The 24,446-nt window shown below is 39.2% G+C and overlaps 1 protein-coding gene across 1 annotated transcript in view; it reads right to left on the reverse strand.

The window, feature by feature from the left end:
- Window positions 1-435: 435 nt before the first annotated feature.
- The window catches only part of LOC146462365 (dynein axonemal heavy chain 3-like), a 90,528-nt gene continuing 66,517 nt past the window's right edge, over window positions 436-24,446 (reverse strand). The window contains exons 63-87 of the mRNA XM_085085703.1: window positions 24,171-24,266; window positions 23,217-23,477; window positions 22,093-22,294; window positions 20,534-20,637; window positions 19,469-19,567; window positions 18,608-18,850; window positions 18,414-18,461; window positions 17,783-17,863; window positions 16,551-16,712; window positions 15,166-15,326; window positions 13,740-13,897; window positions 13,018-13,114; window positions 12,223-12,274; window positions 11,547-11,753; window positions 10,744-10,951; window positions 9,683-9,789; window positions 8,115-8,258; window positions 7,416-7,579; window positions 6,332-6,485; window positions 4,154-4,411; window positions 3,711-3,847; window positions 3,525-3,613; window positions 3,086-3,207; window positions 1,711-1,800; window positions 436-1,200 (exon numbers count right to left, since the gene is read on the reverse strand). Of these exons, the coding sequence (XP_084941829.1) occupies window positions 994-1,200; window positions 1,711-1,800; window positions 3,086-3,207; window positions 3,525-3,613; window positions 3,711-3,847; window positions 4,154-4,411; window positions 6,332-6,485; window positions 7,416-7,579; window positions 8,115-8,258; window positions 9,683-9,789; window positions 10,744-10,951; window positions 11,547-11,753; window positions 12,223-12,274; window positions 13,018-13,114; window positions 13,740-13,897; window positions 15,166-15,326; window positions 16,551-16,712; window positions 17,783-17,863; window positions 18,414-18,461; window positions 18,608-18,850; window positions 19,469-19,567; window positions 20,534-20,637; window positions 22,093-22,294; window positions 23,217-23,477; window positions 24,171-24,266 (3,651 nt within the window). The 3' untranslated portion in view covers window positions 436-993. The remainder of the gene's footprint in view (window positions 1,201-1,710; window positions 1,801-3,085; window positions 3,208-3,524; window positions 3,614-3,710; window positions 3,848-4,153; window positions 4,412-6,331; window positions 6,486-7,415; window positions 7,580-8,114; window positions 8,259-9,682; window positions 9,790-10,743; window positions 10,952-11,546; window positions 11,754-12,222; window positions 12,275-13,017; window positions 13,115-13,739; window positions 13,898-15,165; window positions 15,327-16,550; window positions 16,713-17,782; window positions 17,864-18,413; window positions 18,462-18,607; window positions 18,851-19,468; window positions 19,568-20,533; window positions 20,638-22,092; window positions 22,295-23,216; window positions 23,478-24,170; window positions 24,267-24,446) is intronic.

Here is a 24,446-nt window from a genome sequence, read left to right on the forward strand (position 1 = left end):
GACTAAAAATAACTGACGTTGCTTTCCTCCGACTTCCTTTCTGTAGAGAGAAGTGAAATGTAACTTGCCTGAACTTGAACTTGAATCGCTAGTTTGCTTGTTTGCTGGCAAGGCCGTTATTTTGAAATGTGAAACCGTGTTTCCAGTATTCCAGGCAACTTTCATCGTCAGCGAGCCAATACAGAATTTTGAGGGGTCAATATAAGCTCAACATATAGGTGTGGTTCTCTCCAAACCAGTCATTGTGTCTGGTTAGGAGCCATCTTTCTCAAGATTTAGATCTGAGACTTCTTTCTTATCTGGAACACTGTGTTCCGAAAACGGTGGACGGAAAGACTTCGGAGGTTTTACTACTTCCCGACCGTTTGCCAAGAGGCTTCGAATCTGCTCCGAATGGCTCCCGAAGATTTCTCGGTTCCAGTTCGACAAAAAGCATTTAAGTTTACAAATAATTTTATTTAATGCTACAAAATTTACTTTGGACTAAATAATGAACAGTCGGAGTTTTTCTTTGCCACATCTCTTTATTTTATACTCGGTGTTTCGTTCACACTGTGAATACAAAAATAGACCTGGAGTTTAGTTCACTCTTTGAATTTAAATTCACACTGCAAAAATACATCCGTTTATGTACACGTTTGGGACTACACCATCGTTGCTCTACAACAACTTTTTTTTCCAAAATAAATACGTCCTTTCACTCGTAGCAAGGACACCAATTCTTTACAAGCAAACCAGTCCACTGTTTTAACCAGAAACTGCGATAAATTACGCATACTAACCGCGAGCGAGTTGATAAACCATACAAGGTAAATTTAACAACAGTAAATCTGCAATTTCAATAAGTTACCATTGTTAAATAGGCGAACGAAAAAGCTTGCGGAGATTATTTAGACATTTTGCATTCGAAAGAAAAAAAAGTAAGAGAGATAAAATCGAAATAAATAAGAAAAACGCCACTCAAGCGCACGGCACGTGATTATTCACACATCATTAGTCATCTAATTGACAGAGCAGAGCCACGCCCCTGTTGACCCAGTGCCTCTCGGGTTTGTTGGATGGCAGATCAACGTACATAACAAAGTTCGTAGAATGACCAGTTGTCGATAGAGTTCCTCGACGGGCGCTTGTCTTGTACACTGGGCTGGCATACGTAGGTTTGGGTTTGAAGGTGGATTTTTCACCGGGAATGATCCACATCTGAAATAAACTGGTTAAGGAATATGGACTCAGTAATGAGCAAAACGAACAAACCGATCAAAAAACGTCACAAAAGAACACTCCTCCCACAGAAAAAGGGATAATAAAAAACTAAAACAAAAACCATAAAATAACTACGAGGAACAGGTGGAGTAACGTGCATCCTATCCGGAGTGGGGAAGGGGGAGGCGAGGGAGGGGATAAGGAATAGAAAAGATCGAGAACGAGAACGGAACGAGACCATAAGTTACTGATGGTAATATAACTTTAAAGTAAAAATTAATTTACAGGTAATTGTAGGCAACTAGTAGTGCAGAATGGCACTCGAAAAAAGGATTGTTTTGTGGTCTCTCGTTTTTCGTTCTTTCGGTTATGTAATGTTGTTGGGTCAGTCGGTTCGTTCATTTGTTCGTGAGTTAGCCAGTCTATCCTCGCTGTTAGAATTGTAGAAGTAAAAGCTTGTCATGATTTAACTTGTAACAGCTGAACTCATTATTTATGAAAGGATACCACCGGAAGAGTGTCAAAGAGAACCTTGGGAAGCGATTCAGATACCACCATTTGTTCTCTGTCCCAGCGTGCTCCTTCCAAAAACAGACCCTGCAGAGAAATACAAGTAAATAAGTATCAATGGTAGCCACGGGCGGGCGCTTATCTCCGGTTTCGTGGTCATCACCACCGTTGACAGGAATGAGATTGATAGTGTAACGATCAATAGATACCATAACAAGATTTTCATGGATTTCATGCGAGGTGACGACAATCGACAGTTAAAATACAATACGATACGATACGATACGACACAATACAATACAAACTTTAATGACACTCCCTGAAAATGGCTTTTCAGTGACAATAATAATTAATTTACAAGATTATACGTCAAAACGATAGTAAATCTAAAAGTTACAATGAAGCAACGATTTATATAAGAAAAGTAAAAATTAAGCTAAAGAATGGTCGTTAAAAATAACAAGATAAAAACTCTATGTAAAAGCTAAGACAGACTAGAAAGGAAAGCGGCGAATAAGTTGGCTCGAAGTTTACGCTTAAAAATAAGAACAGAGTTGCAGAGTTTAAAGGAATCGTCCAAACCGTTCCACAGACTTACTATACGGCAATAGAATATCCTTTGTCTAGATCTAGATTTAAATAGGGGGATTTGCAAAAGTTGAGAGCTTCTAGTCGTGCGACCGCTTACATCACCACGTGTTAGAAACTTTGATGAGGTAAGTGGGAGCGGAGCCAGTCATACACTTGAAAGCAAGCACGGCGTGACGGATATATAGCTGTGATTTAACAGGGAGCCAATGCAGTTCTTTTAGCAGCAGAGTAACATGGTCAAATTTTCTGGTACCACAGATAATCCGAGCTGCGAAGTTCTGGACCGCTTGGATCTTGACGAGATTAGTGTCCCATGACAATCAATATTAGTCGATAACAGTTCAGTATGGATGATCGAGTGCTTGCTAATCAATCAAAAACCAACAAATTTGTCAGTCATCGATTATTCATCGATTTTCATCGATGTTTGGTTTCATTGATTTATACACCTTACAGAAAAAGATGGTGGCTGTACATTTTCCCACAATGCGCTAAGAATTATGGGAAACTGTACCAGTCGCCTTTTTTTCCGTACGGTGTTTAAATCAATGAAACCAAACGATCACAATCAATATTAGTTAATCGATTATTACCGGTAATCGATGAGTAATCGATGACTAACAAATTTGTGGTCTTTCATGGATGGATTGTGCTCGGACTAATGATAAATCTGTATGACGATAACAGAGAGCCACGGAGACCAGAGGGCTCGAAACATTAAAAAAACAAAACAAAAAAAAAAAAAAAACGAAAGCCTTCAATGCAAAACTATGGCACTTACGTATACATAGACGCCATCTTCAGGCTGAGAATCCATTTCTCTCTCACTGTTCATTATATCAAACTGGAAGCCCACGTGATCAATAGGAATGGTGTACTTGCGAGCAAAGTTCTGACGTGCGCCTACAAAAGAGAATTAAACCGCTGGTCAGATGTGTCGATTGAGCCAGGCTTTTAGCATTCCGTCTGTGGGCTTGTCATTACTTCTTGCCAAGGGATAACTCGACGCTTCTTGTAGACTTATACTGTAATTACATAAACGAGGTATTTAGACCTATGCACAAGCGTTATGGTAAAGTACCACGGTTTCCCATCAGTCGAAGGTGGGCTTCATGCATGCCGTTTACATCCTAAATGAATTAGAATTTCGGAAATGTTGGTTTTCGTGGAGGAAGGAAAATCGAAGCACCGGAACACTAGTGAGAAGCGCGGGAACTCACCTGTTAAGAATGACTGGGTGAAATAAAATCCCGACACCCAGAACACGTTTGGTTTGCCGTGATCGATCCAGTCTTGGAAGAACGTTAATCTGCGAACAATAAAATAATCAACACTAGCGTTGCTCAGATGACGTTATCTATGCAGTGTACTTTTCACGTTAATGCCCATCATTCTTGATTGTTTACCTTTCTAAGAGATCAGAAACATAGCTTCCAAGTGGTTTTAGGGAGGGGTAGGACTTGGCGGCCCACACAGCTGGGACCTTGCCCACCAACATGTTGTTAAACACATCCTCAAGATCACTTGACATCACAACCAGACCCTGTAACGCAACAAAAAATGAGTCAATGAATCGCAATATATGAAACATATATTTGAACTGCGAGTGAAAGATGAAATAGAAGAAAGATAGATCCTCGCAGTAATTTATGGAACTTATGCCGTTGCGAAAATTTTTGAAATACAATTTGTAATAAAGTTGAGGCACTCCTAAGCTTCACTGTTGCATGGCTAGCGGGCTAGTTCACTTGAAATCTATTACTGAAACAGGGGGGAAAGGTCAGGGAAGCGAAAGCAAGCTAAAATGTGGCCAACCTTCCCAAGCAAATTGACGAGCGAAAGTCATTACCTTTATGGCCTTCTGTAGGTTCTGCAGCGTGCTTCGAACCACGGTGGTAAGCCGGTTAAACCTGATTAGCTCCTGCCTAAGCACAGTGTTCATGGACTCTTCATAAACCACAGGGTACTTGTTCATCACCATCTCAATGTCAAACGGAGGAGGGAACTTAGACAGGATGTCCGCTGATAGTTCATCGATCACCTCAGCTGAAGATTTGCCTCCTCCGCCTGTCTGGCGTGGCAGGGTTAACAAGATGCTGTCAAACAGCTAGGGTGGAGAAAAGAGACAAAAAACGGTTTAATGCTTTAAACCAAAAATAACCAGCACCTAATTACTCCTTACTATATTCCTACTTAGTCAAGCACACAGGTCAGGAGAATAAAGGTAATAGGCCATTTCCGAGTTGCTTTGAACCTCATTATGAAAGCGAGGCTAAGTGCAAAACTTTTCATATGAAAATTAGTTTTGTTTGCATATGAATGAAAACTAATTTTCATAACAAAAACTTTGCACGTAGCCTCGTTTTCATAATGAGGTTCAGAGCAACTCGAAAATGGTCTATTACTAAAAATTGACTCATTGGATAACCCAGTTCCAGAGTTTTGATTGCTTTAGTGGCCATGGTGTATGAATAAATATGCCTCACAAATATGGTAAGAGTACGCCGCAAGGGAGGAAAAATCAGCAAGATTTAGCGATTTACCATGGTTGTTTTCAGTAAAATATTTATTCCACTCGCGCTTGTTGGATACGAGATGATAACAACCAACGAGGCGCCGAGTTGACTATCTATCATCTTGTATCTAACGGCCTTCATGGAATAATTAAGTGTTAATTATCATCAAGACTGTCTTGAGGTTTAAACAAATTCTCCCAACTAACACTGGCATATAAAATTTATTGAGAGAAGTGAGGAGAATATGTATATGTTGACATTGGACTTTTAACAATTATTCAACGAGCGCGCGTTGGATATGATTTAAATCATCTCATATCCAACAAGCGGAAGTGGAATAATTGTTTTATTAAAAACAATCAAGAAATATTGCTAGATCTTATTGATTTCGCTGTGCAAGAGTAACTAGCAAAAAATTTAATGGTCGCCATTTCACGGCCATGGTATAATAGCTCATTAACCATGGCCGCTGAGCCAATCAGATCCCTCGAATTGCATTATACAATGATTCAGTTTTTTATAATAATGATTATGCAGCGTTTTAGGCTCTTTTGAGATCCTACACATTTGAAGGTCAATTATCTTCATTTAATTTTTTCCCATAGTTCACTATACTTAAAGATTTTTCCCCATTCTTAGTGTACGCTGAGGAAGCTTGTGCCATTCAAAATAAATCAGCATAAAACATCAACAGCAGCAACAACAACGAGCACAACATTAGAACAAGAAGCAAAAACGCAGCGAAAGTCTCCCTCAGCCGTTTCTGACTGATAGTGCGCAAAATCGACATGAGGACATTTGAGGAGAATTACAAAACCGTGCAATTCCAAAATCAAAACTTTATGTTCGGCACAGCTTGTGTTGTTAGATTGAAATACTGCACAGCGTAGTAAATTAATGGGAATTTAAAGATTATAAAATCGACGCTGTAAAAGAGTTTCAATCGACGTTTCGGCAACGCTACCTTCTTCAGGGTACAAAACTAGAAGATAGTTTTGTACCCTGAAGAAGGCAGCATTGCCGAAACGTCGATTGAAACTCTTTTAACAGCGTCGATTTTATAATCGTTTAATTCTCATACAGCTTGTGATGTTACCGCGGAAATGCCTCGGTTCCACAATATCTACTTTTTGTATCAAAAGATGCTAGCTAGACCTACGCTCGATTACCAGCCGCTGTTAAAACCGGACTCGAGGGAGCGGCGGAAATAGGAGGACGAGAAATTATCATGCCTGAATACAGCTACATAATAGGCCAGTTCCGAGTTGCTGTGAACCTCATTACGAAAGCGAGGCTAAGTACAAAGTTGCTATTATGAAAATTAGTTTTCATTCACATGCCAACAAAACTAATTTTCGAACGAAAAGCTTTTGCACTTAGCCTCGCTTTCATAATGAGATTCACAGCAACTCAGAAATGGCCTATTTGCCACCAAAACGACAGTGACGAGTGTCCTGCCGTTGTAGCCAAGTGAATGTACATTTCATGATTACAGATGTCAAGACACCCACCTCTTGCGTTTCCTTTTGGTCCTTTGTAATATCAGCATTCTCATGAAGACCAAACACTTCGGGGTGGGGGATGAGAGGCAGGTCCCGGATGTAGTCCACGTAAGACTCGTAATCTCCCTTGACAGGCGCGTAATAAGTACCACTGTCCGAGAACCTACAGAAAAGGAGCCATACGCTGTTGGTTAGTCCTGAACAACATGTTTACTTTTAAAAGAAAAATTGACACGTGAAAAGGTTAAAAATGTGGAAGTGTGCGAAGAGCCATTTCTTTAATTAATATTACAGATTTAAAAACGTCTTATCCCTTATCCCCACACTCTTGATTTAGTCCTGAATCACAGTTAAGTTTTTAAAGAAAAATTTACAGGTGAAAGTTTACAGTTGTGGGAATGTACGAAGGGTCTTTTCTCTAACTAATGTTAGAAAGGGAAAAGTGTCTTAGCCCTTGTAGAGTTTGTTTAGATAACCTAGGTTTTTAAGTTAAGCAGGACGCTGGTGTAGTATAAACGGATGGATTAAGTAAACAAAATTGTCATCCCAAAGTTAATTGCCGTTGTTTATACGGAAAAATCAGACTGACAACAAGTCTTAGAGGAAAACCCGTCTTGCATTCACTTCATATGCGTAAATCACGACGGATTTAAGACTATCTTGTCTGACAGTTTGTGAATCTTCAATTTGTGCAGGACTGTAGGACGGTTTTCCCCGATATCGGGGTATGTGCTTGCGGATTTGTCTAGGTTTAAAAGGTCGAACACTTGAATAATAGCGATATTTCCACAGTTCGTGTGTGCGGTCAATGCTAAAGGAATCTGTTGGAGAAACGACTGCAAGCATTCTGAGGGAAAGACCAATATATTTTTCACGGGGAGGAAGAGGGGGAGGTGGGTAGGCAAATACCAAAAAATTCCTACAAAGCTTTTGTTCAAGAGAAAAACGTAAGCTTAAAAAAGAAAGTAACGGAAAGAAAATATTCAGGGTGAAAAAAATTCCCAACCACCCCCCTCCCCCCGCCTTCAACGGGGCAACGGAACGGCATACTTGATGTCGTTCTTGATGAGCATTTACAGGTTACGTAACTTACTTGTGGTTTTCACTGCTTATAATGTCTTCACATATAAAGATGGACAGAAGGCAAACCAACAGACGGCGATCCTTATCATCGGTGACGCGACCACCGTAGTTACACTGACCAATCAGATACGTCAGGGCATCCATAGGCACCTCGTCATAATCATTCAAAAACATCTACATGAATGAAAACAAGACATACCGGTTACAAAATGGAGACGGGGAGGAAAATCGCTGGAGAGGAAAATGTTGGTGTAAATAGGAAGAAAAGTGTTAATGTGACCGGCATCGAAGTCAGGTCATGAGAATGGAGAATAACAATGATGATGATGACGATGATTACGACGACGACGATGATGATGATCTATATATAGACAGGGCACCACGTCACAAAAGCAAAAAACCACCACCAGGTGATAGCAAAAATCAAGTGAGTAATGAAAATTTGCAAAGATAAAAGAGTATTAAGATCTAAATATAATAATAAGATTAAAATAACAATACGTCTTGAATAAAAAAAAAAAACTAAAAACATTAAAAAGTAAAATGTGTACAAGTCCAGCATCTCAAGAAAACGAAATAATTAAAAATGTTCACTCCACGAAATGATCATTAAACAAATTCTCTTATAAAGTACCATTACAAAAATGTACAGAGAACTGAGAGGAATACGTGCTTTGATATTGGGGTTTTAAGGGTTAGTAAAGCTTGCCTGAAGTTGCCTCATGCTGATTCTGAGATCTGACTCATTGAACTCATAAGGAATGTTCCATCCAAGAGGACCAAACTTCCTTCTTTCTTGCACCAGGGCGTGGAAGAAGCAAAGACCAAATAACAGCTTCTCCCAAGCTGCAGGCTGAAACGGAAAGTTGAGAGAAAAAGAAATTATCAGTTAAGTGAGTGTATAGTTTACACTTGTCTACAACTCTAGTTTAGAAATTTTTTTCGCGGGAGGGAAAATACCCCGCGCGCTTGGGGTCGGAGCACGATTGAGAGGTTTTGCACTTTGAAGAAATAGGAAAAGAAGAAATAATGACTTAAAAGAGGTCATATCTCTAATTATTACCCTAACTCGGAACCAGTTTCATTTTCGCTGATAATCAAAGGTGTTTTCGTAAGCTTCTCACAAACTATCCTCGTCAAACCAAACTTATCTTAAGGCTCTTCTTCGGCACGACCCATTCTGGGAGCCATTTCCATGACACTGCATGAGGGGAAGCGCGAGTACACGTGCAAGAAGCATCAGGCGCGAGAATACCTGTCACTGGAGGTATTCCCATAGATGTGCTATAAAGGTATGTGCCGCAGTGAAGGGTATGCATTTCAGGTGGTTTAGTGGTTAAGTGGTTTAGGGTATCAGAGAGTTTTGGTCTTGAGTAGGGTATCATTGAAAAAAATATTACTCTGGAATAGGTCACTGGGAACAGAATTCTAGGAAAAAAGTCTAGGAAAGGGTAGGGAGTTCTGTTGTCTGGTCTAGCATAGGGTGGTAAAATATGGCTGAACGTGTTGTGGTATAGGGTAAGGGTACACCATTATCCAAACATCCACTGAGTATCCCCCTCCCTTCGCTCCCGGGAGGAAAGCGAGGGAAAATCACTCCAGTCGATTCAAACGTGGATTGTGTTGGTCTCTGCTGAGACTCAGAGTGAAACAACTTTGCACTGGTTCGTTTGAGAAAGATGAGAATGAGTTGTAATTGCAGAGGTTAACAAATGTAAAACTGAACCCCTGGGAAATAAAAAGAACGACTAGCTTGAGTTTAAGAAAATGGAAATGATGGCCGAGGTGCCGGTCACTGCATCTAAACGTCTACACTAAAAAGCCATTAGAGATATTTAGCGTTGCGTATACGTGATACGCGAACGGCAAAAATGACCACGTGACCACGATTTTACCGCCATTTTTCGCGTTTGCCGGTTGCCGTTTCTACGTGAAAACAGGCTATTTTGAGTCTGCCGTCTACGTGAGAACTACGTAAGTATTTCTTCCTTTTTTCTTACACACATAAGTAGTTAATTGTTGAAAACAAGTACCCCAATAATTTTTCCGGCAAGTCATACTGGGGCAAATTAAGTTTCATGTTTAAAAATCCTTCATAACTCACTGCTTACCGCACTTTTCTTCATGAACTCACCACAGTGAGTCGCAAAACAGCTTCATCGAAACTCGCAAAATTCCAGCTAAAGTCAAAAGGTTCAAGCTACGTGAAACGTGAAACGGCAAGGTGACTTTTGCCGTTTTACGTAAACGCGACGCTAAATCTCTCTATTATCTCACCTTGTTACAGGCAGTAAAGAATTCTGTGTCTGAGATGGGATCGTTTAGGTATGAGCGTAACAAGTTTGAACGGAGGCCTTTAGGTGGCTCGTTGGTCATCTTCACTCCTATCGAACAAGAAACAATTCAGTAAAAACGTAAAATTTTCATCGTCAACAATGAGTTGGAGTAACCGCCCACTACCTCAAACAGAGGCTTTCTTGAGCCTCTGACGAAAACATACTTTTAAATTTCTTGACGTTCCGCTATCTCTAACAACTTTCTGTTTCTGTTGAGTGCTAGAGGCACCGTGTAGCAGCTTTCCCACTATCGCCTTGACATCCTTGGAGAAAATAATACAGCGAACAACAGAAACAATGCCCCTAGTTCTTAAACAACAGCAGCTGTTGACCTCGGGGCCAAGGAACTTAGCAGCTCTTGAAAAGCTGCTAAGGAGCTGTGCTCGAGAGAACAGGAATACAATAACTTTTCCGTCTAGAGCCGTCAAACCAGAGTAATGCACTGTTGTTCTAAATTTGAATCTATAGATGAAATCCTAAAATGTAACATTCAAAAGAAATCTATTAAGCAGTACTTCCTTGTTTATTTTATAGTAAGCGTTAAAACCAGTGGATGAAATTCTACAGTGTGACCATTCAAATGGAAGCTACTGAGCATTACTTTCCTGTGATGCTGTTTATTACGCTGTACGCGGTGGTTCTAACGTTTGAGTATGTGAATTAACTCCTTAAGTGTGACCATTCAAATGAAAGCTACTGAGCATTACTTTCCTGTGATGCTGTTTATTACGCTGTACGCGGTGGTTCTAACTTTTGAGTCTGTGAATTAAATCCTAAAGTGTGACCATTCAAATGAAAGCTACTGAACATTACTTTCCTGTGGTGCTGTTTATGATGCTGTACGCGGTGGTTCTAACTGTTGCGTCTGTGAATTAAATCCCTAAGTGTAACCATTCAAATGAAAGCTACTGAGCAGTACTTTCCAGTTGAACAGTCTGTTTAAAGGTTAATAAATGAAATTAGACGCCAGTTTTTAAATTCCATTTAGACGAAAAGACTCACCATTTTGCAAGATGGAGACAGGGAAGTCTGGTGAAGGATAACTTGTCAGCCATAACCTGAAGTCCTTGTGAGTGTTCTCTGGAACAATAACGTCTTCGCATATTTTTTCCAGTTTTGACATCCAGCTGGTTGCCAAGTGACAGTTCTGTAGCACAACCCACGTGCCTTTCTTTAACGCCTGCTCAATCATGCGGGCTGCTATGGGACCCTGGGAAAAAAAACACGAAAAATGGTACGCCATAAGTACATGTGCAAACAGCTGTTTGGGATAGCATTACTTATCGTTGGGACGTGCTGGTGAGATGAATTACAAAAAGATGGAATTACTCAAAAGATTTACAAACAAAAATATTTACAGGAACTGTGCAAAATCACTAAAGGCACTGTGTAAATTACAAACGCGTGAAGAATTAGATTGACTTTGACATGTTAAACTGTGTTGCGGGGAAAAACAACATCGATCTAATTACCGTTGTCACTTGCAGTTATTCATTCCATAAAGAGAGTGGTGTTTCCTCAGGACACAGAAAACATTCCAAAAATCGCCTTTCAGAGTCAGAGTTAATACCACAAAGTATCGTTCTTAAAAGTCAAGAAATGAGGTGCCGGAAAAATTCAATTCATTTGACATTGTGTGAGTTTTTCAGATAAAGTTCATTCACTTAAAACGTACAGTTATAGCTTCCGATCACTACCATCACATTACAAGCGTTGTAACTATCACAACCCGCCAATATGTCACTTTTGTAATCTGTCACGATAAAAGAATGCACCACAAAAGTCAATAGTATTCGCTTGTTTACCTGTCCCTGGCCGAGTGAAATCGTCTGAATCCTGCTTCCACCAAATCCTTTGTCACTAGCAAACTTGAGCAGTCCAGCCATAGGATCGGCACCAGGCGACAGCACAAATATCAGCGGTGCGCAACAATGGGAATCATTATAACTCAACTGCAGGTTGAATGTTGGAGGCTCAATGTACGAGCGACCCATGTTCTCCACGATGAAATCCTGGAAATAAAAACGACAGTTATTTTCGTTTCAAGCAAAACATGACAACAACGGGTGTACTTACGCGGTGGAATTCAGAATTCGTGAAACCCGTTACACGAATGTGTGAACAATACAAGTCATAAGTGAATATGATTTTTCCGTTAAGGTAGTAAAAGACAGTTATGTACTTTCCCGTGCTGTCGAATGAATGGGTAATACGAGAAAGACAGGAATCACACTTGCATTCCGTTACTGAAAGATGCGCTGCTGAATAAAACAAAATCCTGGCAGTTTGCAAGATGTTTGTCACGTGAACCTCATTTAACGGCCAAGCTCCCACGAGTCTCCTGTAACTCAGTGGCAGAACATCCGAACTAGAGGTTCGACTTCTGTTGGGAGAACTCGGATTTTCTTTTCCCGAGTATGCCTGTGTCACTTACTGAAAAATTCATCTATCATATATTTTAAAATGTTATAAACAGACTACCTGAACAGCAGGAACGATCTTATCGGGCCTGAGACACCGCAGGACAACCAACCTGAAAAAGGAGGAATACAATTAAATACAGAGAAAGAAAAGAATGCGATTCTTCCGCGTCAGGTAAGATACCAAAGACGTCGCTAATATCGTTACTTGGCCAGAAAAGGCAGGAGGCTGACCAGTTGCGTTTAAAAGTGTGGTCACGGATATGAACAGGAGACTACGGTGAATAAATGCAAAAAACAAAACAAAACAAAACAAAAAAAAAAACCAAAAAAAAAACCCTATAAGACACGTGTATAGTTGACTGGCAGAACAAACAAATACTACTCACAACATGATACAAGGCGGGCAAGGCTACAGCAACTGTCACATTTCAGACATTCTGTCTTACAAGTACGAGGGTTATCGCGGTCAAAGTTTAAAAAAGATCCACGTGTTTTTTGTTTAAAATGTTAACCTTTGTGCTTTGTCAGTTGCAAAGCTAGCTGCAAATGTCAGTAGCTGCAATGCCCTAGCTGCAAATGTCAGTAATTGTCGAGGCTGCAACCTATGCCGAGAATGACTGTCGTTTACATGAGTTTTACAATTGATGTATGAAATTTTTAATATTTTAATATGGTTTACGATGTAAATTTCAATATATTGTAGTTCTTTCTTTTTTAGCTAGAGTTAAAATAGGCTATTTAGTTAGGTGTCCACTATTAGTAGAGGGGACTTCTCCCCTCAGCTACATTCCTTTTGTGACACAATAATAGAGTTACTGCAGTCGGTTTCACGGGGTACAGAGTTTCCACTCACCGATCTAGACCTGACACTGCATCCCAGGGATCAGGCATTCTTTCTGCGTTAGGAGTCGCCGAGTCATAGAAGGCTTTCCACCCTGGATCTGGGAAACCTGGTTTACGATTAAACACACAAATAAAAACAAACTATGAAGATGTTGTACAAGAAAGATGGTAACTGTTAAGTTCGCTCGTGCAACAATTAACACTTTACACCCAATTGTGATCAGCATCTAATTTCTCGTTACAATATCACTACTGATCAAGCATCTTTAGGTTAGGAGAATAAAGGACATGATCACTGGAGATTAAATGACTTGATGCAGATTTACATTTAAAATGATTCTTTACAAGATTAGTGTCTAACTTAGAAAACTATATGGTTTACTTAGGCGCTAGGCGTTTCCACATTAGATATTTATGTTTAGTTATCCGTATTAATGTTTTTAAAACTTTAAATTAACTAAATATTCATATATGTATTAATACTATCTTAAAAGGAAATGTGACAATAAAGTTGTTGTTGTTGTTGTTGTAGATTCTCCATACAAAAAATGTATGGAGAGGAGCGACGAGAATATGAACATAAGAGAGATTTAGAATCGCGTTAACAGCAAACGGCAAGATTAAGTATCGAGTGTAGTTACAACGCAAAAACAAGAAAAACGTTGACCACAAAGTTTTCAGTAAACTTCACACGATACGCAGTTCGTTACCCGACAGGCCGACGATACTTACTGTCTTTTAGTCCCTTTAAGTTGGGTAAATCAGACGCTCTCACAATCTCAGACCAGGATTTCTCGCTTAACCACTCCGAGCAGGGGTTTGGGAACGGGTTATCCAGAGCCACGCCGCCGGTTAAAAGAAACCTCCAGACTTGATCATCGACTTTATTCCTGGAATGATAAAGGCACTGGGTTTTAGAGGTTACCAGAACAAACAAAGATCAACATGGATCACTGCTAAACACCAATTTATTGAAATTTAGACCATCTCTTGTTGATAACAGACGACTCCTATTTCTTAGGTCCAAGCAGTAGATACAAGTCCGTTTTCAGATTACACCCTAAGTTATTTAGTCAGTTAAGTAGTAATAGTGTATCTGTTAGTGGTGCTTCTTTTAGTTTTGTCTCTATTAGTAGTGCAATGTTTGGTAGAACTGTTGTGAAAAAGGTACATGTACTCTGTAGGATGTAACGTAAAGTACTGTAATTTATTGTAATTAATCTAACTAAATGGTTTCTAACATAGTCTTACATCAAAATGTTAATATTATATTGGCTTGTAAGTATTGTAAATGTAAGGAAAACAATTGTATAATAAGCCTCATCATGCAAGCTAAGTCGTGCAAGTGTTTTACAAAATAAAAATTGTATTATATATAAAAAAAAGTTATTTAGTCAGGGCTAAAGTGAAAGATTACTGCTCCGCTCATATAACAGCAATTGGCCTGAGAAGGCCAGGGAAAATCGTCCTACACTGTAAATTGACGTTATCTACTGTGTCCGTACATAGTTAATTCATTGCAGCTGGTTGGCTGGTCAGTTTCACCTGAGCCTCAACAGTCGTCCTAAGCCAGCTGTTCGAAAACCGTTAAACGTTAATCTACGATTTAACCTTGACCGCTGAAAGCATTCTTATAGGTTATTTTTAACCTAAAGGTAAACAGAAAAGCCTAAATCAACACTAAAGGGCAAAACAACTGTGGAAAAATCTTTATTGATTGGTAATTTATCAGATTCACTCTACTTAACAATTAGATTATGAGCTTGACATTTCTATCGCGTCATAGTTAATGAGGGCGAAGCCCGAACCAACACTCACGCATAGAAATCGAGAGCGAATAATCTAATTGTTTTAGTGTAAATCTACTGGTCATTCAAAACCTAACAACAAATCCTCTTCACAGACACCTCGAAAACGCGAAGAAGCGGCCGCCATTTTGTTGACAACCGCACACTGTTAGGCTACTCACTCTACTCACTATCTACAACAGAATAGATAGTGAGTAGTGTAGCCAATAAGAGAGCAACATTCGTGATAGGACACTAGTAGATTTATGTTAATCTGGGTTAGCCTATGCTGGCGCTCTGAACAACCACGTCTAAGCACTCTAAATACATTTGATACACTTTAAACAAGGGCTATTTTTAGTGGAACTTACTTTCCCTTCAGAATGCCGATTGTCAGAGTAATAGAGAAGAGCAGCTTGTCCTTCTCAAACAGTGAGCGGCACACGTTGGAGTACACGCTCTGCGTGAAATGCTCGTTCAAACTCTCTATTCTTTCCTCCAGGTCTGAAGAAGCACGGCTGTTACTAATGGACTACCAAAGACAAAGAACAAACGCAGTTTACGACGGTGCGTATAGAGTCATAAAAGTGTGACGTCACAAATAGTTGAATTTTTGAAATTATGGGATTTGTTAGCATATTCGGAAAGAGCCGATAAAAAATGCCTACATGCCAAAAATCAGCATCTTATTGCAATTTGGGGGCGAGATATTAGTTCCGTTATGCCCTGATGACTCCATACAAATCCTTCTAATTTTGTCTCAGTTCTTAATGTTTGGAACTCTATTTTGGCACGGTTTATGACTATGCGGGAAAAACAGATCTTGGCAAGGGTTATTGAAAATTAGGGGTAACCACCCATTTTTCAGTGATAAGATTTTTTCAGAGATAATTAAGCATTCTAAAAGGCTTTAAAATACAGAACAATGAATAGCATTTCAATTCCAAATTGAAGCTTAATTATATCTGAAAAATGCGTGTTTATCACTATTTTTTTTTTAATTTTAATAGTCCTTGCTAAGATCTGCTTTTCCCACATAGTCATAAACTGCGCCAAAATACCATTGAATTATTAAGTTCAATCCCGACATGCGAGGCTTAGTTATTGTAATGCACACACAGACAACCAATCAGGGTAAGACATATATTGGTACTATATCATAAAATAACTTTTTTCTAGAAACAAAGCATATGTCATGTGTTACAATTGGTCTTAAAATGATAAAATGATGTACCGAACTCTACTTTCCTGCAGCCACGTTTATCATAGTGTTCAAGTTTTTTTTAATCTTTTATCTGCGCTGTACAAAGTAGTCCTAAGTGTTGAGTCCGAGAATTAAATCTTGAAGTGTTAAATCTTTGAATATCGTGCAGTTCTTTCATGTGGTGTTGTTCGTTTTCCAAAATTAAAATTTGCAAAATTTATCAAATTCCACTTTTATAAATAAATTTTTATTTAAGTGTCGAAGTATTTAGCACTGTAGTGCTAATGGGGGCACTAAAAATCAGTGAAATAAATATAGAAACTGAACATAACATTTGTTAAAAATCCCAACTGGTGGGAGGCAAACCAGTTGGCTATTTTCGTAGCATGGCCTTGAATTTGAAAACGGAGCTACAGTGAAACAAATCCAATTGATCAAAGCGGGACTTGAATCCGGGACCTCCGGATTACAACGCCAAGCCCTGACCACTAGACCACGCCACGAATGGCAATAAAACACAAAGATAAAGTGAGTAGTAAATGGAGTTGTTACCTGAAGGTACAAGTTTATAAACCATGTTAATGAGTATTGGTACATGGGTTCAATGTTGGCCAGATCCGAGATGCAAAAGAACAGGATTGACGAGTGCGTCGCAACAGGTTTGTAGCCATTTCGAGTCTCGTCGATTTCCTTCTCTGTTGCCGTGGCGATTTCCTACAAGCAAATAAACAACTGTATTAAACATCTCACTTGTTTAGCACAACAAGGGCTCGTTTAGGGCACCTTAGAAAACATGTACTGGGAGATAGCAGAATTAAATCCTTGAATATCTCCTAACAGATCACTTTCAAATCCGATCAACTTCAAGATTTGCATATAACGGTTTAGGTCCAGTATGCCGTTAAAAGAAACTATTTTCATTTATCTTTTAAACTGCAGCGTGGTTGTGCATTTTTTTGAAGCGTTTGCTTCACCTAACCGTTCAGTAAAAACTTTGACGAGCAAAACATTTTGACGTCATAAAGGAAAATTTCGCACAGCACGCGCATGGAAGGACTGACGTCATGATTTGCGCGCGTTCTAAAGATTTTTAAGATTTAGACGGTACACCTCTTTTGTATGCAACATACTGACCACAAACCTACGACACGAATCGTTTCACTTAAATCAAACCTACAATTTGTTTACGATTGTCGCGCACAACAAGGCAAACGCCGTAAGATTTGAAACGTTTTTAAAAACCTACGCCAATCGTAGGGCACACGATTTTTTGCATGATGCGAGCAGCACGCGCTACAGAATACAATATATTAGGGTGCCTAAACCAGGGATAGCTCTCATGTGAAACAAAATCGGGGTCCCGAGCAATTTTTCTAGGTCCCAACAAAGAGATTTACAATTACTTTCCTCATCTACGTAGTCATTTTTCAAGAAAACATAAACGCGAATCTCACATTTGCCGTTTGCTGTTAACGCGATTCTAAATCTCTCTTATATCTTCACAGCCCTGTTCTAAAGAAAACAAGTTCTTTCCACAAAAAGAGTATGATAGAAAAATTATTTTCAACTTCAACGTTAACTTTATTGCTTCTTCCTTCTGACAACATCAACTTTGAAGACACGTGACGTGATGACTTTATCGAGGTTTGACGGATGTGATAATTGAAAGATGAGGAACACGTATAAATTCACTGGCTGCTTTGAAACGTTGTTAACACTGCTGCTCGTGTTTTAAATATTACTTAACTGTCACAGTTAATTCAAAACGAAATTCACTAATTTACCTGCTTTGCGGAGATTTCTTCTGAGAGAACTTTGGATGATGACAAAATCTTGATTGCCGTTTCATCCTCCAAGATATTTCCCTAACAAAAAAATATAAAAGTTAAAAAAACAGCAAAGTAAAGTATCAAAAAATATGGGGCAAACACTTGAAAAAGAAAGGCTGCTCTCTGGAACACGCGTGTAATTAGCGTGAGAGTCTCACTGTTCAATGTATCCCTTGGTTCTAACTATCCACCACGATTACTTACTTTAATGACGGTGCTTCATCTTGCAGGAAGAGAAGAACTTAGCAGGGGTTATTGAAATCAAAATTTAAAAAAAAAAAAAAAAAAAGAAAACAGGGGGTAACCGCGCATTTTTCAGAATTATTGCTGCTTAATTATCTCTGAAAAATGCGTAGTCTCCCTCCCCCCTCAATTTTCTTTTTGAATTTCAACTTCCCTTGCTAAGATCTGCTTTTTCCGCACAGTCATAAACTGCGCAAAAATTCCCTTCTTTTAGGAGGCACCGTCCTTATGGCGAACGGCAAAGAAACGCCAAGTCTTTGCAATAAATGCACACACTAATCTATTCATTTTGTTGGACTTAAGTTAAAAATAATGACATTATTATAAATGTGTGAAAATATACCTCGGAAGATGACAATACTTCTAAAATCTTGTCTTCAATTTCCTTCAGCTGCGAAAAAGCAAAAGCAAATTACTATTATGAAAAGTTACCCTTTGTACCAAAGGGAGCAAAATAGTCGCTGAAAAACGTGGATTTTACCTTAAAGTCACTAGAAAAGAAAATCCACCTTCTTTTCAAATGTTCCTTCAACCAACCTGTTTTTTATTAGCCGCGCTTTCCAGAATGAGCTGGTTTTTCTTTTCCTCCAGTTCAGGTTTTTCCTTGGCAGCCACAATCCCAAGCAGCTGATCCTCAAGCCCCAGGGGAGTGATCATGAAGTTCACTAACGTCACCTTCACTGAAATTTCTGGTAGGTAGTGAGGGTTGCGCAGGCGCGTTGTGATGTAAAACCGGAAGTCCCGTGAGTATTCGATGCTGTTCTCGCCAAGCTTGAGATACTGTTGACGATACGAACAGGTGAATGAGTGCATAGGTTACGAAAACATTACAATAAAACTCTCAATAGGACTTTCAGAGAACAAACCGACTGTATGAACAGGAGCCCATGATATGTTTAGGCTTTTAAAAGCTGGTTGTAAAGGTGCCGCTAACAACCAAACGTTGTCTACCAATGACGATTCTTGAGTGCGCAAACGAGGAAACGTTTTTTACGGAAACAAAATGTTTCTGGAAAGAATCTGAAACATGTCTAGTCTCGGAATCAAAAAATGCTTCGTGAAGGCACAAACGAAAACATTTAACAAACAATATTTCCTCGCTTGCAGGGACATTAATCCCTTCAGTCCCAATTCAACATGCCGCATATCCTCCGGAATGTTCTTCACATATTTCGCACAGTATTTAGTTGGAAGAACTTAGTACTTTACTACGCACTGCACTTACTTGTTTAAATACGTACTGATGGATCAGTGAATTAACTCTGCAGTGTATGTTAAAGTTCTAAAGTGAACCCACGAACTTCCCACTGAACGTTAGCCCTAACAAGGAAATGGGAGATCGTACGAGCCGATTCGAGTAGCCCGCTGTAAATAAATCACTCAAGTCAAATTACGTACCTCGACGCCGCCTTGTTTGAAAGTCTGCTTCAGGAGAAGAGGTTCCAGAATAGGGTCCAGTTCCTCTCCAACATTTTCCATCAGCACAGGTGTACCAAACTAACAACATAAATCACATTCGCAGTTTGATTAGAAACGATCCCTTTTAACAAGGATCGCTCTTCTCGAAAAATCGCACATAATAAAGTACAGTAAAGTGATGACGTCACAAAAACTTAATTTTTGAAATTATGGGATTTGTTGAGATATTTTGAAAGAGTATGATGAAAAATGCCTCCTTGCCAAAAATCGGCATCTCATTGCAATCTGGGAGTGAGATATTAGCTCTGTTATGCTCCAATGGTGTAATATCACTGTCTAATATCTCACCCCCAAATTGCAATAAGATGCTGATTTTTGGCAAGTAGGCATTTTTCATCATGCTCTTTGCAAACATCTTAATATATTCCATAATTTCAAAACTTCAAACATTTGTGACGTCACACCTTAGTACCCTATGGCCACAAGTTTAAACGTTAGTGGAGAAATAAGGACTGACAAACCTACACATTTTTCACTTTAAATTAATATTTAATTTTAAACATTTCACGAAATGTTAAATGGTTCATGAGAAAATATCAACTGAGATTTGAAAACTTCCTTCCAGATTCCGTTAGGTCAACAAGGATTTCGGAAACAAATAATTCTTTGATTTTCCCTTCTTTCTCGTTAATTATGTCGTTAACGTGACGCCTGCAAGAACGTGTTCAGCTCATCATTTCTTAGTTAACTGAGAGACTGGTCATAAAACCTTGCAATGACAAACAACGGTGCTGAAATTTATGTCGGAAGGGCCACGGCCGTGCACAATTCTTTATTTTAACGTTCACACTACAGTTGAATACGATCCTATTGGTCAGTAGCTCCCATACACTTCAAAATATATTATGGTTTGTGCACGGCCAAGGCCAAAAATGTCAACAAAAAACATATAACAAGAATTTTTTTCAGGCTTCATAACCATTACCTTTGATTAACTAAGATCAAACAATTGTTGTTAAAAACAAGTGAGTTCAAATCACTTACAGTGATGCTGTTTTCCAAGGTGCGAATGTAATTGGCGTCAGAGAGTTTGACTACTGAGAGTTTGTTTTCCTTCTCCATGTTCTTTACCCATTTGTTGGCTTGACCTGGAAGATATTTCGACAAAATTAGCATAAAAAAAGCCATCCACTCACTCATTTCAACCACGGGTTGTCTCTGTGTTTTAAACAGGGTTCGTACACTTTTCAGAAACAAATTTCCAGGACTTTTCCTGGCCTCAGAAGGTTTTTTCCAGGACCCAAAATGCACATCAGCTATTTTCAAGTTGTTGGCTCTTTCCATCTGGTCGATCTTCAATGTCTTTCAAGAAAACTTTATTACTTGAGTTTACAGATTTCCAGGGCCTCCTACCCTTTTCAAGGACTTTCCCGAGTCCTGGAAAATGACTTTCCAGGATCCGTACGAACCCTGTTTAAAGTAAGTAAATTGAAGAAAAACCTTTATCTCAATATCAATTGATTTGGCTAACTGATTTTTAACTAGGGGCACTCTCTATTTGTCAGAACAGACCAGCTTGGCCACTCAGTTTGAAAATGGAACGACACATTTGGAATAGACTGCTCTGAAGATTCTTCAAAATGCAAATTCTGGAAATGGTCTGCACTATTTCGAAGGACTAACACCGAAGCCAGTTCTTGAACATGGTGCATTTGAGTTCGTTCAATAATCAGTCTGGCAAGCCGAGTTCTGTGACAAATGGAAAGCGTTTCAACATTTTCTTCAACTTGCGTTCAACACTTTGTTGAACGAAATGGGCGTTAGAACAGGTCGTCAACATTGTTGAAAGTATAAAAAATGTTGAAAGCTTGTTGAAAGCGTGTTGAGTCAAATTTTTAAATTGATTTAAATTTTTCCTTCAACATTACCTTTGTTCTCGAAAATGTTGAATAGTGTTGAAGCCGTTCGCTTCCAACATCTGCCCAATATCCGTTCGTCTTTTGTGGACCGAATATTAGCCAAATGTTGAAACCGTTTAAACGGGCCCATAGAGGTCACGTCCTCGCGCGAGGTGTACAGTAAGCTACAAAGGCTATACCTTTGCTTTAAGTGTTTTTCTGTGTTATCTATAAATGGGTGAATCTCATTGCAAGTGACTACCTACTTTTCATACGGGCCATCGTTCTAAAACAGTTGTTAGTCAAACACTGTATAAAGAATGTCTGATAACCGACCATCTTAATAAAATCTCGTTTGAACCAGTTCTCACTCAAACCACATTGTATTTACATTAGGAAATACTCCTTTATTGACATATTTAAACGCAAAGTTAAATAATGGCTTTTTAACCGAACGTTTTATGAACCGTAATCAGATAATATCTTTATTCTTTTTGTCGTTGTAATTTTAATTATTGTAAAGTTACATCGTTGTAAAGCGCTAATGCACATTTCAGAAAATAGCGTATGTAAGCGTATTGCCATTGTAATTATTTCCTAAGCAACCAACTTTCCTGAACTCGAATGTTGTCACTTATTATCAGGAGAAATTCACTGTTGTAATATCTAAAGATCTTCACAAAACCTACACTTTGTTGTACGTACCTTGCGGATCAATCATGAGAGGCCATCTTCGCGCATTGTCCACAATAATACCGTTGTCAACAGAGAAGGAATCGACAGGCAGACCAGCAATGTTCCAGGCGCGGATTTTGACCGGGCTTCCGAGCGTCGCGTTCAAAGAGAACGACTCAGAGCACGGGATCTTTTTCACATTACACTGTTCAACCCAGCTTGATATGCAATCCTGTGCAAGACGAGAAAGAGAGAGAAGCTACAATCTGTCACATGGAAGTCTTCTTCTATAAAGGAGATAGAGTGGCCGAGCGGTTAGGGCGCCCAACTTGTAATCCGGAGGTCACAGATTCAAGTCCCGCTCTGACCACTAGCTGGAGTTGTTTCTCGGTACCCCGAGTTCAACTCCTCTACTACGCTTGTAAATAGCCATAAGGTCTGCCTCCTGTCAGCTGGGATTCCTAATCATGTTATGTTGTATTTGTAATGTTTGTTTCTGAACGGTTTGTTTCATTGTATTATCCCGGAAAAACCCCTCAATGGAAGAGGATACTTAAGTATATTTTCTTTTCTCTTTTTTTCCTTTTCTTTTCTACACAAGCCTGCTCTGTAAAAGTCACACGTTCAAGAAAAGAAAGAAAGAGAATGTGACAAGCCACGGAATAAAAGTTATTGAGTAGTGCTTTCCTGTGGTGCTGTTTACGATACAGTACCGGATAGTTTGAACTTTTGATTCTCTGGACGACATCCTGAAGTGTGACCATTCAAATGAAAGCTACTGATCAGTATTTCTCTGTGGTGCTGTTTATTATGCTTACAAGGTAGTTCTAACTGTTGAGTCTGTGGATGAAATCCTTAAGTGTGGCCATTCAAATGAAAGCTACTGAGCAGCACCTCCTCGTGGTGCTGTTTATTATGCTATACAAGGTGGTTCTAACTTTTGATTCTGTGGACGAACTTCTCATATGTGACCATTCAAATGAAACCTACAACGCACACCTTCCATGTCATACCGTTCGCAACAGTGAACAAGGTGATGTAAGCAGTTGGATGAGACCCTAAAGTGTGAGTATTTGGTCCTTCTTTTTCTAGTGATGTTCCTTTTACAAAGTCTCCAGAGGTATGGAGTTCATGGAACAGAAAACTCCACTTACGTTCCTGAAGTCCACGGTGAAGGGGCCCAAATAAGCCACCACACCTGAGGACAACAACACGTCTCCAGTGACCCTGTCATATTTGTCGCCAAGCACACGCGCTGCTTCGGTCCAGCGGTCTTTTTCTCCACCCAGTCCACCGATTAGTTTTTCTGCTCGGTCAAGTTTCTGTTCACATATCATGATATTGTGTTCAAGCTCTTTCTTCTTGGTGGTCATAGCGTCAAATTCATCGTTCAACGCTTGAAGTTTATCGACAACCTAGAGAGGAAAGGAGCGCCAATTAAATTAAGAAGGTGCAATGTAGAAAATAAACATTTTGCCATACGATTGTTTAAATCCCGACGAACTTTTTAAATCAGTTTTCGTTACCAAATTCTCAAAGTTTGAACATAAGACGTAAGACTTGAACCAGTCGTGTATTCATAGTCAATAAAAGGCAATGGTTATCAAGCTTGACATACTTCTTTGTCATATGTTTTTGTTAGCGTTTTTGGCCTTGACCATGTACAAACCACAATAGAGTTTCAATTAACTATCAATGGTGTATGTTAATCTGACGCCACATTTAGATCGCGTGATACATTCCGTCGAGGCAATAAAAAGAATCCTACAGAATGTAATTAACTTGAGTAACGAGTTTCATTTGAAGTAGGTTCTCCAAAGAAACACCTTTACAAGGGTGTCTTATAAAGTATCACCCATCATGGTGCACGACTTCCTTGTTCTCGTTTCTTGAATTATTGATCTGTTTCAAACAACAACAATAACGATTCTACCTTAGGTGTCCCCAATTATTAAAGGGATTCTTTCCATCAGCTTAAGATTCTACTTCTTTGACACAAGAATAAAGTTATTACTTTACTAATTCTCTTTGTCTAAACGTTATCACGTCAGCACTGTACGCAAAAAAAGGTCATATTGATTAGCAGCCTCTGCAACACAATAACCAACCTCTTTAAGCTGAGCTCGTTTGGCGTTTAATTTCTCCATTTGCACTGCAAGTTCAGCTTCTGCTTGAGCAAGCTTTTCTTTCTTGGGTGCAACAACCTAAGGAATAACACCACCACAAACAGAATCAGCACCAATTCCCTTCGTGAAACAAAAGAATTCCCTGCTTAAACGAAAGCCACAATCTACCCTCACTATTTTACGTGATTCGGCTAAGGGTTTTTTTTTTTTTTAGAAGAAAAGGGAACACAAAGAAGTCACGGCAATAGTTGAGACAAC

This window comes from Pavona decussata, unplaced genomic scaffold, assembly GCF_977016875.1.
Source record: "Pavona decussata unplaced genomic scaffold, jaPavDecu1.1 SCAFFOLD_189, whole genome shotgun sequence".
NCBI lineage: Eukaryota > Metazoa > Cnidaria > Anthozoa > Scleractinia > Agariciidae > Pavona > Pavona decussata.